This window comes from Hemitrygon akajei, chromosome 16, assembly GCF_048418815.1.
Source record: "Hemitrygon akajei chromosome 16, sHemAka1.3, whole genome shotgun sequence".
NCBI lineage: Eukaryota > Metazoa > Chordata > Chondrichthyes > Myliobatiformes > Dasyatidae > Hemitrygon > Hemitrygon akajei.
The window spans coordinates 10,159,687-10,178,120 of NC_133139.1; the positions used below are offsets into that span (position 1 = coordinate 10,159,687).

Consider the following 18,434-nt stretch of genomic DNA (forward strand, 5'->3'; position numbering starts at 1 on the left):
TCTAGCGCCCCCAGAGTCGGGTTTCCCATAAATTCATCCACGTCCATCTTTGCTGGTTTCCCATTTGGCTACCTGCGTACCAGATCCAAGTTTGGACTTACAATCCCGATTCACTGGCCCTCAATTTTGGTATCAAATCCTGAGACGAGATCCCCAAGTTGTTTCGTACCCCGTAACTGGGTCACTTACCAGCAAAGATAGAGAGATCCGTTGAAGTCTGATGGTACTATTTTTAAAAGTCTTTATTTATAAAGGGGCACAAAAATAAGGTTAATACAAACATTCAGATAATATACGTCGTCAATACTCAATCTAAAAGCTCGGGTATAGTAATAATCATCAATAAGAACTAGCTCTATCGTTTGTCTAGGGGATAATATATTGTCCGTTGGAAATATAAAAGTCACTCAGTTCCTGCAGGCTTCAGCCTTTGGGGACCGCTGGGTTTTCACTTGTTGGAGAGAGAGAGATTTGTGAGAAAAGAAACTTGTCCGGGTCTTTTGATGAGGCCAATCCATTGAGTCGGGGGAGTTGGTTCCCCGTTGTTAGTTCAAGAAAATCGTTTCTGTGGTACCCGCCACCGGTTCCCAGGCAAGGGAACCGAACACACGTGGCTTTCTTCAAATGGCTGCCCGCTATTATGGGATCGCTAGTGTGTCTTCTGGTGCGTCTGAGGGGCCGTCTCTACAGCCCCTCTTTTATGTTGACTCGCAGGGTAGTAGATGTCAATCAGGGTGGGGGTGATGCAATCTCTCTCTCAAACAGCCCACTTTGCCCGAGGGCTTGCACGTATCCTAGTCCCCAATCCACAAATGTGTCTCCAAGAGACAATGGCCAATGTCGTGTTATTTTGCATCGCTGGGGAACGAGGCACCCGGCACGTCTCTCTCCCATTTCCTGGGTCCACTGACCCACCCCCCCCCCCCCCCCCCAGTGCTCTTGCGATTCTCGCAAAGGAGAGGGCTGCGGGCATAACACCTGCGATTCTCACAAAGGAGGGGGCTGCGGTCATAACACCATATACACCCCTGAGATTCATTTTCTGTAGAATAATAACCATAACAGAATCAGTGAACAACCACACCAACTTGGGCATTCAACCAGTGTACAAAAAACAACAAACTGTGCAATACCAAAAGAAAGAAATAATAATAGTAAATAAATAAGCAATAAATATTGAGAATATGAGATGAAGAGCCCTTGAAAGTGAGTCCATAGGTTATGGGAACATTTCAATGATGGGGCAAGTGAAGTTGAGTGAAGTTATTCCCTCTGATTCAACAGCCTGATGGTTGAGGGGTAATAACTGTTCCTGAACCTGGTGGTGTGAGTCCTGAGGCTCCTGTACCTTCTTCCTGATGCCAGCAGCAAGAAGAGAAGGTGTCCTGGTAGTGAGGATCCTTGATGATGGATACTGTTTTCCTGCAACAGTGGTCCGTGTAGATGTGCTCAGTGGTGGGGAGGCCTTTACCTGTGACGGACTGGGCTATATCCACTACTTTTTGTAGGCTTTTCTGTACAGGGGCATTGGTGTTTGCTTACCAGTTTGTGATGCAATAGGTCAATATACTCTCCACCATACCTCTATAGAAGCTTGTCAAAGTTTTAGATGTCATGTTGAATCTTTACAAACTCCTAAGGAAGTAGAGACACTGCTATGCTTTCTTCATAATTGCATTTACATGCTGGGCCTAGGACAGGTCCTCTGAAATGATAACACCGAGGAACTAAAGTTGCTGACCGTCTCCACCTCTGATCCTCCAGTGAGGACGGGCTCATGAACTTCCCATTTCCTTCTCCTGAAGTCAATAATCATCTCCTTGGTCTTGCTGACCAATCTCCCTCCTATATGTTGATTCATCACCACTCTTGATTCCGCAAACGACAACGGTGTCATCGGCAAATGAAAACATGGCATTGGAGCTGTTGCTTAGCCTCACAGTCTTAAGTATAAAGTGGTATACTTGACACCAGGACTTGCCAATCAAGGGCTTGACCTTTGGACCTAATTCCCAGGACCTGCCGATCATGGGTTTGACCTTTGGACCCTGTTCCCAGGACTCGCCGGTGATTCCAGGTGCCAATTCCATCAATAACCACAGGTACAGTCTAAAAACAGCAGCACAGTTTCTGAGTTGTGTCACAGGATGTGGTCTGCAGTTCCCTTCCGCACTGCACCCTGGCCCACAGTACCTGCAGTGGCTCACGAGATGACCACAGCTTTCACTCTAGTTAGTCCTAGGAAGCCGCAGAAGCCTCTTGACAAATGAATTTACTTAGATTGTGCTCCAGAGCAGATTATTAGAACACAGAATGATACAGCACAGGAACAGGCCCATCGGCCCACAACGTTGTGCTCAACTTCTTGCACGAGTAATCAAGTGCTCAACTAATTATAAACACAAAAAGATCCTGCAGATGTTAGAAATCCAGAGCAACACACACACATGCACACAAAATGTTGGAGTAACTCAACAGGTCCAGCAGCATCTATGGAGAGGAATTAAGTTGACACTATACAAAAAATATTTTTTAAAGTTCTAAAGTTATTATCAAAGTACAAAATGTCACCATATACAACCCTGAGATTCATTTCCTTGTGGGCATACACAATAAATCTTCCATGGTCTTCTGTCCTCTCCTATCAGATACCCCCTTCTCCAGTACTTTACCTCTGTCACCAACTATCCAGCTCTTTACCTCACCTCCTCCACCCAGTGTCACCCATCACCTGCCACCTTGTACTTCTTCCTCCCCTTCCCCACCCTTTCCTCTCTGGTCCGAATGAAGGGTCTGAAACATTGACTGTTTATTTTCCAAAGATGCGACTTGGCCTGCTCAGTTCCACCAGCGTTTTATGTATGTTGCCTCCCCTCTCCCCACCATGATTCCCCTCTCCCTGCCCCTTCCCACTCTCAGTCCACAACAGAGACCCACATCAGAATCAGGTTTATCATCACTCACGTACGTCATGAAATTTGTTTTTTTTTTTTGCAGCAGTGCTGTGTAATACATAAAATTACTATGGTACTATTACTACAGTATGTTATTTGGTATTGGTACTTGGTACTATGGTATGGTATGGACTTTTGTACAGTACTGTATATCATGAAATTTCTTTTTGTGTGGCAACAGTACAGTGCAAAACATCAAAAATACCAAGTTACAATAAAAAAATTCAAATAAATAGTGCAAAAGAGAAATAGCGAGATAGTGGTCATGGGTTCATAGACCATTCAGATAGCAGAGGGGAAGAAGCTGTTCTTAGCCTCCTCCTTAATGGTAGCAATGAGAACAGGGCATCTCCAGGATGATGAGGGTCCTTAATAATAGATGCCACCTTTTTGATCCAAGCCTTTTCAATGTTGTCCTCAGTGGTGGTGAGGCTTGTGCCTTTGATGGAGCTGACTGAGTCTGCAATGGTCTTCAGACTCTTTGAAGTGCAGCCAGTCAGAACGCCCTCCACAGTGCATCTGTAGAAATTTGCTAGAGTCTCCTCAAACTCCTGATGAAGTTTAGCCACTGGAGTGCCTTCTTTATGATTGCATCATAAAAGTGTGAATTTAATCATATCGTGATCACTTTCCCCTAAGGGTTCTTTTACCTTAAGCTCTCTTATCAATTCTGGTTCATTGTCCAACACCCAATCCAGAGTAGTTGATCCCCTAGTGGGCTCAACCATGAACTGCCCTAAAAATCTATCTTGTAAGCTTTCTAGAATTCCCCCCTACTGGAATTCAGTTCCAACCTGATTTCCCAATCCATTTGCATAATGAAATCCCCCATGACTATTGTAATATTGCCCCTTTGGCAAACATTTTCTATCTGCCGTTGTAATTTGTAGGCCACATCCTTACTACTCTTTTGGGGTTTGTATACAACTCCCATCACCATCAGGGTCTTTTCACCCTTGCAGTTCCTTAGCTCTATCCACAATGATTCAAAACCTTCTGACCCTATGTTACCTCTTTCTAATGATTTGACTTTTTTTTTACCAAGAGCAATGCCGTCCCTCTCTGCTGCCTGCCTATCCATTCGATACAGTGTGTATCCTTGAACATTAAGTTATAATCTTTCGGTCATGATTCAGTGATGCTTAAAACATCATACCTGCTAATACAAGTTCATCTACCTTATTCCATATACCGCGCACGTTCAAATATAGCACCTTCAGTCCTGTATTCACCCTTTTTGATTTTGTCCACCTTTTACATTGCAACTCATCCTGTTGAATTCTAGTTTGTCCTATCCACAGCCTCTCCTCACTACGCTTCGCCTCTGTTTGTAAACCAGCTACCTCATCCTCAGCACTATTATCCGCTTTTCCTATACTACTTGCATTGAAATATACGCAGCTCAGGACACTGGTTGCACCATGCTTAACCTTTTGATTCCTTACTTTGTCTGAGGTCTTACCAAAATCTGCCTCCACAACCTCTCCACTAACTGTTCTGGCCCTCTGGTTCCCATCTCCCTGCAACTCTAGTTTAAACCTCTCTATACAGCATTAACAAACCTACCCTCAAGGATATTAGTTCCCCTGCAATTCAGGTGCAAACTATCTCTTCTGTACAGGTCCTACCTTCCCTGGAAGAGTGCCCAATGATCCAAAAATCTTATGCCCTCCCTCCTATGCCAACTCCTTAGTCACGTATTAAACTGTATAATCTTCCCAGTTCTGGCTTCACTAGCACGTGGCACGGGTAGCAATCCTGAGATCACAACACTGGAGATCCTGCCCTTTAAATTAGCACCCTGAACTCTCTTTGCAGAAGAACCTCATCACTCACCCTACCCATGTCATTGGTACCTATGTGGACCACAGCTACTGGCTGCTCACCCTTCCACTGAAGAATGATGAGGACTTGATCTAAGATATCCTGGACCCTGGCACCTGGAAGGCTTCTGTCTGTTCCTTAACTAAGGAATCCCCTGTCATCACAGCACGCCTCTTCTCCCCACTTCCTTTCGCAGTCACAGAAGCAGACTCTGGCCACAGAAGTTTCTGCACTGGTTCCTTAACGCCTTTCTCCTTCCTGACGGTCTCCCAGTTTTCAGTGTCCTGCACCTTGGGTGCAACTATCTCTCTGTATGTCCTATTTATCACCTGCTCAGCCTCCCAAATGATCCGGAGCTCATCCAGTTCCAGCTCCAACTCCTTAATGTGGATTGTTAGAAGCTGCAGCTGGATGCTCTTCTCACAGTTGTAGTCATCAGGGACACTGGAGTTCTCCCTGCCTTCCCACATCCTGCAAGAGGAGCATTCAACTACCCTGCCTGGCATCTCTACTGTCCTAGCTGAGCAGATAAAAAGAGAAGGAAAAAAACTTGACCTGGAGCTTTTCTTTCCTTTGCTTTCTCTGAGTGAAGCCTCTCTTTGCAGAAGCCTCGAAGAGCTAAAGCCTTGATATCACCCCTCTGACTCTGTCCACTCAGACGACGGCCACTGCGACAATTACTTCTGCCTTCCTTTAATTTGCTCTTACTAATCAGTCACAAATGCCAAGCGGTTGCTGGTCTAAGTTCCTTTTCATTATAGTGACCTGCTGCTGCCTCTTGTACTCGGGCAGTGGACCCGATTGAAGTCCCCTCCTCTCAAAACTTCTGATGTCCGGGATGGCCGCTGGAAAAAGCTCTTTTTTGCTGGGCCCAGCATAGATCCTTTGAGATGTCGATACCCAGGAACCTACAGCTGCTCACCCTTTGCTGCTGACCTCTCGACGAGGACTGGTGTGCGTTTACCCGACCTTCTCTTAAATAGCCCTGTCGTAATTACCTCAATCATCATCCCAGGCAGCGCATTCCAAACACACCTACCACTCTGGGAGACAAAAACCTGCCCTACACACAAGATGCTGGAGGAACTCAGCAGGCCAGGCAGCGTCTATGGAAAAGAGTAGAGTCGACGTTTCAGGCCGAGACCTCTCGGCAGGACTACACTGTATCTCTTTTGAACTTATCCCGCCTCAACTTAAATCCCATGATTGTGATGACCATCAGTAGCAGCATCTTTACAAAGGCTCTCGGTTAGTGATCACATTATTGTACAACTCAAATCCCCCAAACCATTTCAATCCACACAGAGCCGCCACCTCAGCTTCAGACACCCTGGCTCGATTCAAACTGTGCGCAGTTTTTTCATTCTTCCTGTAACCAAATGAGTTTCTGAGGTTTCCTCACACATGCCGAAGATGTGCTAGTTGGGCGGTTCAATTGACCACTGCCACTGCTTGGGGCAGATGGGTGAATCAGGGCAAAGTCAATGGGTATGCAAGAAAAATAGGTGGTAATATGAAATATGTGGATGGGTTTGTTCTGAGGGATAGCATAGACTCAATGGGGTAAATGGCCTCTGTCATATATTAAAGTTCAAAGTAAATTTATTATCTAAGTACATGCAACCTTCAGGCACAGAGCTCAAAGAAAAGCAATGTAACAGACTTATAACATGGTAAAACAGCAAGTTGTCCTGACAAAGGGTCTCGGCCCGAAACGTCGACAGCGCTTCTCCCTATAGATGCTGCCTGGCCTGCTGTGTTCCACCAGCATTTTGTGTGTGAAGTTGTTTTTTATGTCTCCCTGCTCACTGGGAAAATGGAGACATCTCTTTCTCCCTTATTAGGGAGAGAGAGAACCTGTGGTATGTCGAATACCAGGTGAAAGGCGAAGTCTTTGGGGTAACTGCAAGTCTGTGTCTTTGCTATTGCTTTGCTCACGCTTGAGTGCTCGGTGGTGGGTGCTCATGCTTTTTTTGCTGGGGGGAGGGGGGGTTGTTGCTCGCTGCTGCTTACGCGTGGGAGGGGGAAGCTGGGGGGGGGGGACTTTGGGGTTCTAACATTTAACTGTTGTTCATTCTTTGGGGCACTCCTCTGTTTCCGTGGATGTTTGCGAAGAAAAAGCATTTCAGGATGCATATTGTATACATTTCTCTGACATTAAATTGTACCTTTGAATGTATATGCCACCATGTATTATCGTGATTCATTTTCTTGTGGGTATTCATAATAGAACAAGGAAATACAATAGAATCAATTAAAAAACTACACAAGAACGGACAAAGATAATAAACTGTGCAAATACAAAAAAAAGCTAATAATACTAATAAATAACTATGTAATACATAATATTGAGAACATAAGTTATGCATTCCTTGAAAGTGAGTCTATAGGTTATGGAATCAGTTCTGTGATGAGGTGAGTGAAGTTATCCACACTGGTTCAGGAGCCTGATGGTTGAATGATAATAATTGCTCCTGAACCCGGTGGTGTCTTGATCCCAAAGCTCTTGTACCTCCTTCCTGATGAGAAACAGTGAGAAGAGAGCATGGCTTGGACGGTGAGGGTCTTTGATAATGGACACTGCTCCTTGTACATGTGCTCAATGATGGGAAATAAGAGTTTTTATTCTCAGTATGGAATGCTACTTGCACCGATAAATACAATTTTTGCTCTCAGATTTAAGAGCAGCTACACTCTAATCATTTCCAGCCTAGTATTTCAGCCTGATGTTGCACAAGACACACATAACCACATCCTATCGAGTCTCTATTTCCCTCTTTATATGGCCACTTAATCCACTTCGCAAAGTAATGAGGGACGTATGTTAAGTTTTGAGGCATTCAGAGATGTTTATAAACTCCAAGTAAGCTCTGACCAATTCCTTACAAAGTCTCAGAATTACATCCTTGCTTTAATATTCCAGCCCTCTTGAAATGAGCAGTAACATTGCATTTGCCTTCATTACAATTGACTCAGCCTGCAAGTTAACTTTTAAGCAATCTTGCACCAGGGCTTTCAAGTCTCTGTGCACCTCCAATTTCTGAATGCACTCCATATTTAAAAATAGTCTATGCCTTTATCCCTTCTACCAAAGAACATGACCGTAGACTTAGCATCTTTCCTGTAATACCATAGGCTCTTATTTTACTAAGCAGCCTCACGTGTGGCACCTTGTCAAAGGTCTTCTGAAAATCCAAGTACACAACATCCACTGATTCTCCTTACTATTTCCTCAAAGAATTCCAACAGATTTATCAGGCAAGGTTTTCCCTAAAGGAAACCACGCTGACTTTGTCTTATTTTGCCATGTGCCTCCAAGTACCATGAAACCTCATTCTTATCAACTCCAGCATCTTCCAACTGGCCTATAATTTCCTTTCTTCTGCTTCACTCCCTTCTTGAATTGTGGAGTGACATTTGCAAGTTGTCAGTACTCCAGAACCATGCCAGAATCAATTGATTCTTGAAAGGTCATTACTAATGCCTCTACAATCTCTTCAACCACCTCTTTCAGAACCCTGGCGTATAGTCCATCTGGTCTAGGCGACTGATCCACCTTCAGCTTCCCGAGCACCATCTCCCTAGTAATAGAAACACACTCACTCTTCCCTCCGACACTCTCAAACTTCCAGTATTCTGCTCGCGTCTTCCACAATGAAGACTGACGTAAAATGCTTATTCTGTTCATCTGCCATTTCCTTGTCCACCATTACTACCTCTCCAGCAATATTTTCCAGTGGTCTTATATCTACTCTCATCTCCTTTACTCTTTATATATCTGAAAAAAATCTTTTGGTATCCTCCTTGATATTATTATTATTATTGGCTAGCTTACCTCCATATTTAATTTTTTCCCTCCTTATGGCTTTTTTAATTGCCTTCTGTTAGTTATTATAAGCTCCCCAATCCTGTAACTTCCTACTATTTTTTTTCCTCTATTTCATGCCCCCTCTTTGGCTTTGACTTTTCTTGTCAGCCACAGTTCTGCTTTTAGACTACTACTGCTTTGGGTTGTATTTATCCTACATCTTCTAAACTCCAGCCATTGCTGCTCTGTCATCATTCCTGCTACTTCCCTTCTTGTCAACTTTGGCCAGCTCCTCTCTTATGTCTCTGTAATTTCCTTTACTCCACTGATACATTTGTCTTTAGCTTCTCCCTATCAGACTGCAGGGTGAATTCTATCATATAATGATCACTGTCTCCTGAGGATTCCTTTTCCTGAAGCACCCTAATCAGTTCTGGTTCATGACACAGCAACCAATCCAGAATAGCTGATCCCCTCGTGGGCTTAACCACAAGCTGCTCTAAAAAGCCATCTCATAGGCATTCTACATATTTTCTGTTTTGTAATCCAAAGTCAGCACCAACCCGATTTTCCCAATCTACTTGCATATTGATATCCCCCATGACTATTGTAACATTGCCTTTTGACATGCATTTTCTATTTTCACATCCAGGCTACTGCATACAACTCCCATCAGGGTCCTTTTACCCTTGCAGTTTCTTAACTCTACCCACAATGGTACTACATCTTCCAATCCTATGTCTGCCATCCGCTACCTCTTTGCCTATTCTCCTCATCTGTCTGAGCCCTTCTGCAGACTTCTTGCTTCCTTAACACCACCTGCTACTGCTACCTTTGCATCATCTGCAAGCTTGACCACCAAGCCATCAATTCTGTCATCCAGTTTATAAACACAAAATGTTGAGAAATAAGCGGTCCCTGCACCGACCCCTGCAGAACACCACTTGTCACCAGGCCCACTCTTTGCTTTCTCCTAGTCAGTCCACACTAGTGGTTTTCCTGTAATACCATGGGCTCTTATCTCGGTTGGCAGCCTTATGTGCAACGTGTCAATTGTCTTCAATTTCCCAATTTTAGCTTAGACTGAGTCAGAGTACAATAGCACTGAAGCAGGCACCTCAGCCCATGTAGTTCATACTGACCCTGATCTTCTGCTTGGTCCCATCCTTCTGTGACCAGTCCATAGCTCTTCATACCACTTTCATCCTCGTATCTATCCAAACTTTTCATAAATGTTACAATTGAACCTGCAATTGGACTCTTGCTGGCAGGTTGTTCTACACTCACACCACTCTCCGAGTGAAGTTCCTGCTCAGGTGTCTCTTAGATATTTCACTTTTCACCCTAAACCTTTGACCTCTAGTTCTAGTTTCACTCAACCTGAGTCAAAAGCATGCTTGCATACACCTTATCTAGAACTCTTATAATTTTATATATCACTATTTTCCTGTACTCTAGATAATGATGTCCTTACCTATTCAAACTGTCCCTCTAACTCTGGTCCACTTCTTTGCCCATTAAAGGAGGAAGGCAGAAAGAAAGAAATTTTAGGCCAGTTAGTCTGACTTCAGCGGTTGGGAAGATGTTTGGAGTCCATTATTAAGGATGAGGTTTCAGGGTACTTGCATGATAATGTAGGCCAAAGTCAGCATAGTTTCCTTAAGGAGAAATCTGTTGGGATTCTCTGAGGAATTAACAGGCAGAATTGACAAAGGAGAGTCAGTTATTTGGATGCTTATTTGGAATTTCAGAACACCTTTAACAAGGTGCCAGACATGAGACTGCTTAACAAGATAGAAGATTGGCTGATTGGCAGGAGGCCAAGAGTGGGAATAAACGGGGCATTTTCTGGTTGTCTGCTGGTGACTAGTGGTGTTTTGCAGGGGTCAGTGTTGACCCTAGCTTTTAATGTTATATGTCAATGATTTGGATGATGGAATTGTTTGTGGACGATACGAAGATGGGTGGATGAGCAGGTAGTGTTGTGGAAGCAACAAGTCTGCAGAAGGACTCAAGTCATTGGAGGAATGAGCAATAAAGTGGCAAATGGAATTTAGTATAGCAAAGTGTATGGTCATGCACTTTGTAGAAATAAAGGAATAGACTATTTTCTAAATGGGAAGAAAACCCAAAAGTTTTCTTGGGAGCCCTCATGCAGGATTCCCTAAAGGCTAACTTTCAGGTTGTGTAGTGGTAAGGCACATAAATGCAATGTAGCATTCATTTCAAGAGAACTAGCAAGGATGTAATGGTTAGGCTTTATAAGGCACTGGTCAGACCACTCTTGGAATATTGTGAGCCATTTTGGGCCCTTTATTCAAAAAAAGATGAGCTAGCATTGGAAAAAGTCCAGAGGAGGTTCACGAGAATGATTCCAGGAACAAAAGGGTTAATGTACGAGGAGTGTTTGATGACTCTGGGCCTGTACTCGCTGCAGTTTAGCAGAATAAATATGGTTGGGGGGGGGGGAGATCTCATTGAAACCTATTAAATATTGAAAGACCTAGATAGAGTGAATGTGGAAAGAATGTTCCATACAGTGGAGGAGGTTAGGACCAGAGGGCACAGCATCAGAACAGAGGGACATCCATTTAGATCAGAGATGAACAGCAATTCTTTAACCAGAGGATGGTGAATCTGTGGAATTAATTGCCATCAACAACTGTGGAGGCCAGGTCACTGGGTATACTTAAAGCAGAGGTTGATAGATTCCTGATTAATACCAGCATCAAAGGTTATGGGGAGGAGGCGGAGAACAGGGTTGATAGGGATAATAAATCAGCCATGATAGAATGGCAGAGCAGACTTAATGGCCCAAATGGCCTAATTCTGTTCCTATGTCTTGTGGTCCTCTTGTCCAGGCAACATCTTTGTAAATTTTCTCAGTACTCTTTCAATCTTATTGATATTCTTCCTGTAGATACAATACTGTGCGAGTCTTAGGCAGATATATATAGCTAGGGTGCTTAAGACTTTTGCACAGTACTGCAGTGATTTTATGTATTGCACTGTACTGCTGCCACATAAAAAACTAATTTCATGACATAGGAGAGTGATGATAAACCCGATTCTGATATGGGTCTCTATTGTGGACTGAGAGAGGGAAAGGGGCAGGGAGAGGGGAGGAAAAGTGCACCAGAGAGACATTCTGTAATAGTCAACAAACCTATTGTTTGGAATCAAATTACCCTGCCTGGTGTCTCAGAGCTGGGTGTGTCTGCACCCGCACATGCCACCCCCCCCCCCCCACCCTGGCACTCTTTGCCACATGTCCCAGACCCCTCCTGTGGCACTCCACTCATGCCATTCCCAGCATTCTTTGCTCCTGCCAGATTTACAAACTTGCTCTCCATTTCAACGTTGATACAGTACTGTTTAAAAGTCTTAGGCACCCTAGCTATATACATGTGCCTAAGACCAGAACGGCACATAATACTCTTAAACTTGGCCTCACCAATGTGTGTATAACCTTAACATGACTCCTCAACTCCTGTCCTCAACATCCTGATTTCTTCCTCAAGGATTTCCTACCTTTTACAGATTTAAGGTATTTATCTTTAGTTACAAACTCTAGAAACTTCTGCAGTTGCTGGAGTTCAGAATAACTGAAGGCAATTCTTTCCTCTTCCCCACCCCATCTCATTGCCAGTTAGGATATTCAACACACTCCTGGTTCATTTTGTTTCTCATCCCCTTAGTCCTACTAGCCTCCAACTCCTACAATGCTCAAAAATCTATTAATCTTGACCTTGGGTTTAGCATTTAACTGCCATTACAAAGACACAGCAGTGCCTCCATTTTCTTAGAAATTTGTGCAGTTTCGGCATGTCGTCTATAACTTTGACAACTTTTTAATAGATGCACAGGAGAAAGTATACTGACTGGTTGCATCGCATCCTGGTATAGAAACACCAATGCCTTTGAATGGAAGATCGTACAAAAAGTATTGGAGACAGCCCAGTCTATCACGGGTAAATGAGCTCATTCTCCCCACCATTGAGCACATCTATAAGAAACACTATCGCAGGAAAGCAGCATACATCAGCAAGGACCCCACCATCCAGGCAACGCTCTCTTCTCACTGCTGCCATCAGGGAGGTGGTGCAGGAGTCTCAAGTCCCACACCACCAGGTTGAGGAACAGTTATTACTGCTTAATCATCAGGCTCTTGAACCAGATGGAGTAACTTCACTCACTCCAACACTGAACTGATTCTATGACCTATGGACTCACCTTTAAGGACTCTACAACTCGTGTTCTTGATATCTAATTTTTATTTTTTATTGATTTCTTTTCTTTTTCTATTTGCATAGTTTGTTGTCTTTTGCACATAAAGGTATTTGTCCATTTCTATTGCGTGTGGTTTTTCAATGATTTTATCTTTCTATTTACTATGAATGCCCACAAGAAAATGACTCTCAGGTTGGTGTATGGTGACATACATGTACTTTGATAATAAATTTACTTTGAACTTTGAATATAGTTTGATGCTGTTATCCATAGCCTTTCACTGGAAGGAGCTACAACCCTTTACCTTTTGAGGCATTCCCTCCTTCACACGAATGAATCTCTATCCCTGAGGCTGGACTCTGGCTCACGGCTGTCCAGCCACTGCTTCTGTCATTCTCCTAAGTTTGTTTCAATGAGATCACTCCTCATTTTTCTAGACTCCAGGGGATCCAGGTGACTTCAAAAGGAATTTAAAAACAATAATGATAGAATTACAAGGAGAGAAAAAAAAAATGAATTGCTTGTACTCCCTTTATTTGGTTCTTTTCACTTATTACAGTCACCAGAATTAATGACAGCAAAATAAAATTGCTCATGTGCTTGTTGTGGATAGGGGCCATTTTGTGTCAAGTGTTAAATTGCTGGGCAGGTTACAGAATGCATAGTTCAACATTTTCATTTACAGTGTCATTCTTAGTGAACGTTTAGCACAGAAAGGTAATAAAAATCAGAACCTAAACATCAATATACATTTTAATCATCTCATTTGTCATGATCATTGCTTTCCAGCCAAGGACAGACCCATCCTATCAGAAAAGGCAGCAGACGAAGTTTGCAAAGTGTTGCTCAGCATGTTGGTATTTTACCATGACGCCACTGTGACATCTCATTCTCATTTGATGATTCACAGTCAAACTATCAGTCATTTCCAGCAGTTTAATCTGCTCGCATAATTTTCTGAAAGTCTATTTACAGCAATAAGTATTAAAATAAGGTATGACTGTCAACAGCCCACCAAACATTAGGTTTTTTTTTAAAGATAGCTTTGATTCAGCACTTGACTCTGGTTTCTGCTTTAAGGGAAATTAGAACTTTGGCCATGCTGAACCACAATCACCAATATGAAAAGTGCATGTTTCAGGCAGTTGCAAAATCAGTTCTACCTTCTCTCAGGACAGGTCTAAAAATCCATCTGTGAAATTAGGTTTTTTTTTAATAACAATTCAGGAGTGATATTTCTCGAAAGTACAAATGTGCAATACTAACTCACCTCGGGCATCCCACATTGCGCTGATGTGTTGAATTTGCAATTTTCAGGAAACCAAAAAACGTCACAGTCCACAAGATTTGTGAACAAAAGCCTAACATTTAAAGTACAATAACCATGATTTACACACAAATGTCTTTGTGTTATTACACGTGTAAAAGACTACACACTCCTACAAAATAAGCTTCAGGAGTGCTGTAACCCCATTGGCCAAATTAATCTTCTGAACAGTCAAAAGATAGCTGAAAAATTTTAAATGTAAAAAAATCACTTTAGTCTTTTACTCCATACATAAACCATAACAAACAGTACTGACATTCCCAATTAATATATATTGAAGCATGTGTATCAAACGTTACCTTAGAGATCTGGTAACTAAGGCTCAGGGGGTAACATCCTCATGTTTCCTTTCTCATGTTCCCCTCCTGATAGCTCATAGGCAAATGGACACTATCCACAGCAATACTTAAGCATTCAAAAAAATTATTAAACAACTAATAATTGAAGGCTACACAAAGAAAATGTTGAACATGGTTGTAGATCAGTGGTTCTCTGCATTAGAAGTGGACCTCTTGCTAGGTACTGCACCAACAGAAACAGCGTCTATAAAAACAACTCACAGTAATGGACGTAACCTATAAGCTTAGTTACCTGCAGGATACAAGTGTTTTGCTCTAGGTAGAAGTTTATAATCCAAGCTTTCCTTACAGTTGCCAAGAATCTATTGAGATGGATAATTGGTAACAACTCAATCTTATCAGGGGTCCATTTTAAGTTCCCTAATTTCCTGAGAAAAACCTGCAGCCAGGAAATAAAATGAGAGAAATAGGCTTCTAAAATGATGCAAGATTTAAATGAAATGTACTTCCAAGTAAAAACAATTGATTTTCTAAATAAAATTGTGCATAAAATCATTGTGATTCAAAAACAACAAAAAAAATTGTGGCTACATGAATAGCTTAGAGCACAATAGAAGCAATTGATAAAGCTAAGAGATTCCTCCAAAATCAAAATTTACTTCTAATTCATTTCCGTTCCAAATGAACTGTGCCTTCTAACCCACAAATTGAAGTACTTCCTCATTGATAATAGCATTGGCTTTCCAACACACGCCATGAAATCTTGGGGATTCTCCTTTGTGTCCAAACAGCCTGATTGAATCAATGGCTCAGAGAAACCTTCTCTTCTACATTGCTGCTGTCCCAAGTTCATTTTTTTAAAACCAATTCTCAGCAGCTTTTCCCTATTGCTTGCTTAATAATCTGAACTAGTTTGAGATTTTGTCAAGAAGCCTATGTTAGGGAAGACTTGTAAACGCCAATTTGAAATGAGAGATCCTTCTAAAGCTTCACTAAATAATGAAGTGTTTTTGTGGCAGGAAATGAAAGGCCTTTAATTGTATAAAAATTGCCCAAACCCAACACAGATGATACCTTTTCAACAATGTCTGCTCATTCACAAGTCTTGTGTGGCATTTCCTCCCATGGTTTTTAAAATAATTTGGCTGCTGAAATTCAACCACTGACCACCTCATGTTCATTAACAGCCCTCCTGCTACCTGGATCATAAACTAACCAGATCTGAATTTGAACAACATTTTGCTTCCGTGAATTACTAGGTCCTATTTCTACCCAGTTTTCTAATGTAATTGCCTCATTTACATTTTGCAAACATCATACTGTCATTACTATAATTAAAAACATGCTACGTTTCCTACTGGTTTTGTATTCCCTTAAAAAAAGGTATGTAGAAACAGTTTTTGCACAATCAGACCCAAAAGCTCTTACATACTGATATCGAAAGTGCAATTAAGGATGTGGAAAGCTCTGTGCGTTTCCTCACCCCAACAGTACCCAACAACAGTGACTACACCACGCATTCACGCTGAACAAAAAAAAGGAGGAAAGAGGAAAAAACTGTATGACTTGCAATTACATAACACTGGAGATGAATAATGGATGTCTTGAGCCAAGTTTCAGAGTATATCAACAGACTCACAAGACTAGAAGTAACCGCTATCATCTTTTTTTCTGAAACTTTAAAACTTCAGCTGATTTGCCTTGTTCCCACAGAGAAATAATCCTACTTAATGCAGATTTGTTTCAAAGACAACATTTTTGTGGATTTCCACAGAAAAGGAAGTTAAAAACTCTGCATGGTGCATTTGTAAGTCCACCAGTATGAATTTCACAGCAGAAGAGTGCCAATGTCAGAAGCCCAAAATGCTGGACAGAAAACGTCAAGATCTTCGAGAACAGCCTGCCACGAAAGGATGGATTTCTGAATCTATCGTGATTGGAAGGTTGCAGAGCACATGTGTAAATATCACAGCAGTTTCCACAGTCACTTATGACGTTGAATAGTTTTCCTCTTCCGTCTCTTGAAGAAACAACAGCACCTTTATGTTAAAAAAAAACAAGTATTACAGAGTTGAAAACAATCTACTCTCTTTTTGTAACAGTCCTGAATGAAGATGAAATGAAGATAATTGGGCAATTGTAAAGGAAGAGAAAATATTCACAAAGTAGTTTTTCACCCAACAAGCAAAAATATTGTTGGATGGTTAAAAATTATGGATGATAAACATAGTGCCACACAAGTAGAGGGAAAGCTTGTGAATCTAAAATATATTCAATTTATTTTGTATTTGTACAAGTGCTATATAAGAGATGGAACACATTTCTTCTTGGAACCTGAATTTGAATGTCAAATGGACTTAATGAGAATTCCCAATCTTTGTCATGCCATGGACCGATACTATTAAGCAAGTGGTCCATGGATCCCAGGTTGGGAATCTCTAGTCTTAATGATCATCACTCAAATTGATAGAGGTCACATTTGTTCAAGTTTAATCGTCATTCAACCATACACAGGAGTAACAGCCTAATGAAACAATGTCCCCCCCACCCCCCGCCCCCAGGGCCAAGATGCAAAACACAGACCCAACCATCACACACAGCACATAAAATTAAAATAGCAGAAAAACAAAGTTACAAAAAAAAATTAGTAATATGGCCTGTCCCTGAGTTCCATGGCCTGTAGATGGTGCACAGATCTTGTCCTGCAGTCACGGTTTTGCAAAACAAGCCCGCAGCGGTTCCTCATCTCATGCAAGTGCAGCCACAGATTTAAGCAATCCAGCTTTTTGAGAAGGCACATGGTGTGTTGGCCTTCGATAGTCAAGGGATTGAGTTCAAGAGCTGTGAAGGAATTTAGCAGCTTTGTAAAGCCCTAGTTAGACTACACTGGGAATGTTGTGTTCAGTTCTGGTCACTTCATTGTATTAAGGATGTGAAAGCTTTAGAAACAGTGCAGAAGTTTACCAGGAGGCTACCTAGATTAGAGTGGATGTGAAAGTCTTAATAAAGGCATACAAGATGATAAAAGGCATAGATTAAGTGGATAGCAACAGACTTTATAGAATAGATTGAAAGATTGGCACAGTATCCCCTTGGCTGAAGGGCCTATACTGTGCTGTAATGTTCTATTATCTCCAAAACTCTTTTTTAATAGTGGTGGGTGCCTGGAATGAGCCGTTTTTGTGGTGATGAAGGCTGATACGAAAGGGACATTTAAGAGGCTCTTAGGCAACTGATGTGCAGAGAATTGAGGGATATGGACGTTGTGTGGGCAGAAAGAATTAGTTCAGTTAGGTATTTAATTATCAGTTTAGCTTGGCATAAAGTCGTATGCTGTTCTATGTTCTAAGAGTCAGATGCAACACAACTTCTCTGCTGTTAAAATGTGCATTCATTATAACCTCAGTATCACTCACTGCCTGTAACAATGTGGCAGCAATTCTGTAGGTGATATTGATCCGGCAGTAGATTTCATTCTCATGAACACCTGCCTGTATTTACAGTGGAGAAAGTCATAGAAGCCAGGGAACTCAAGGAAAGTAATAATGCCTAGAAACGTATTGACATCAAAAGGAGATGCAGCCTATCATGTTAATCCCAGGACCTGACCATGGGTATCCAAGGACAGGGACATGTGCTAATATTATTTTGTGACTGTATGTGCTGGATCGTAACTGTATGTGCTGTGTGTGACCGTGTCTGCTGTGTTTTGCACCTTGGCCCCACAGGAACATTATTTTGTTTAGCAGTATACATGTATGGTTGAATGACAATTAAACTTGAACAGAATAATTGTTAGCAGAGTACTCACAAAATGAATAAAAGCCATGAAATGTACATAGAGTGTTCAAATCCTACCTGTTGTAATCTTATATTTAAAGGTAGTCACTTTATCATTCAATATTATAACCAAGTAGTCATTGGTCCATTAATCAACCCACAAAATTTGCATTAGATTATGATCTTTATCTAATATTGCACTTGTGTTATGG

General features: G+C 41.8%; 1 protein-coding gene across 4 annotated transcripts in view; it reads right to left on the reverse strand.

The window, feature by feature from the left end:
• Positions 1 to 13,329: 13,329 nt before the first annotated feature.
• LOC140739745 (casein kinase I) overlaps positions 13,330 to 18,434 on the reverse strand; it is a 148,401-nt gene continuing 143,296 nt past the window's right edge. For all 4 annotated transcript variants that reach the window (XM_073068218.1, XM_073068217.1, XM_073068220.1 and 1 more), the window contains one exon: positions 13,330 to 16,481. In XM_073068218.1, coding sequence (XP_072924319.1) covers positions 16,427 to 16,481 — 55 coding nt within the window. In that variant the 3' untranslated portion in view covers positions 13,330 to 16,426. The remainder of the gene's footprint in view (positions 16,482 to 18,434) is intronic.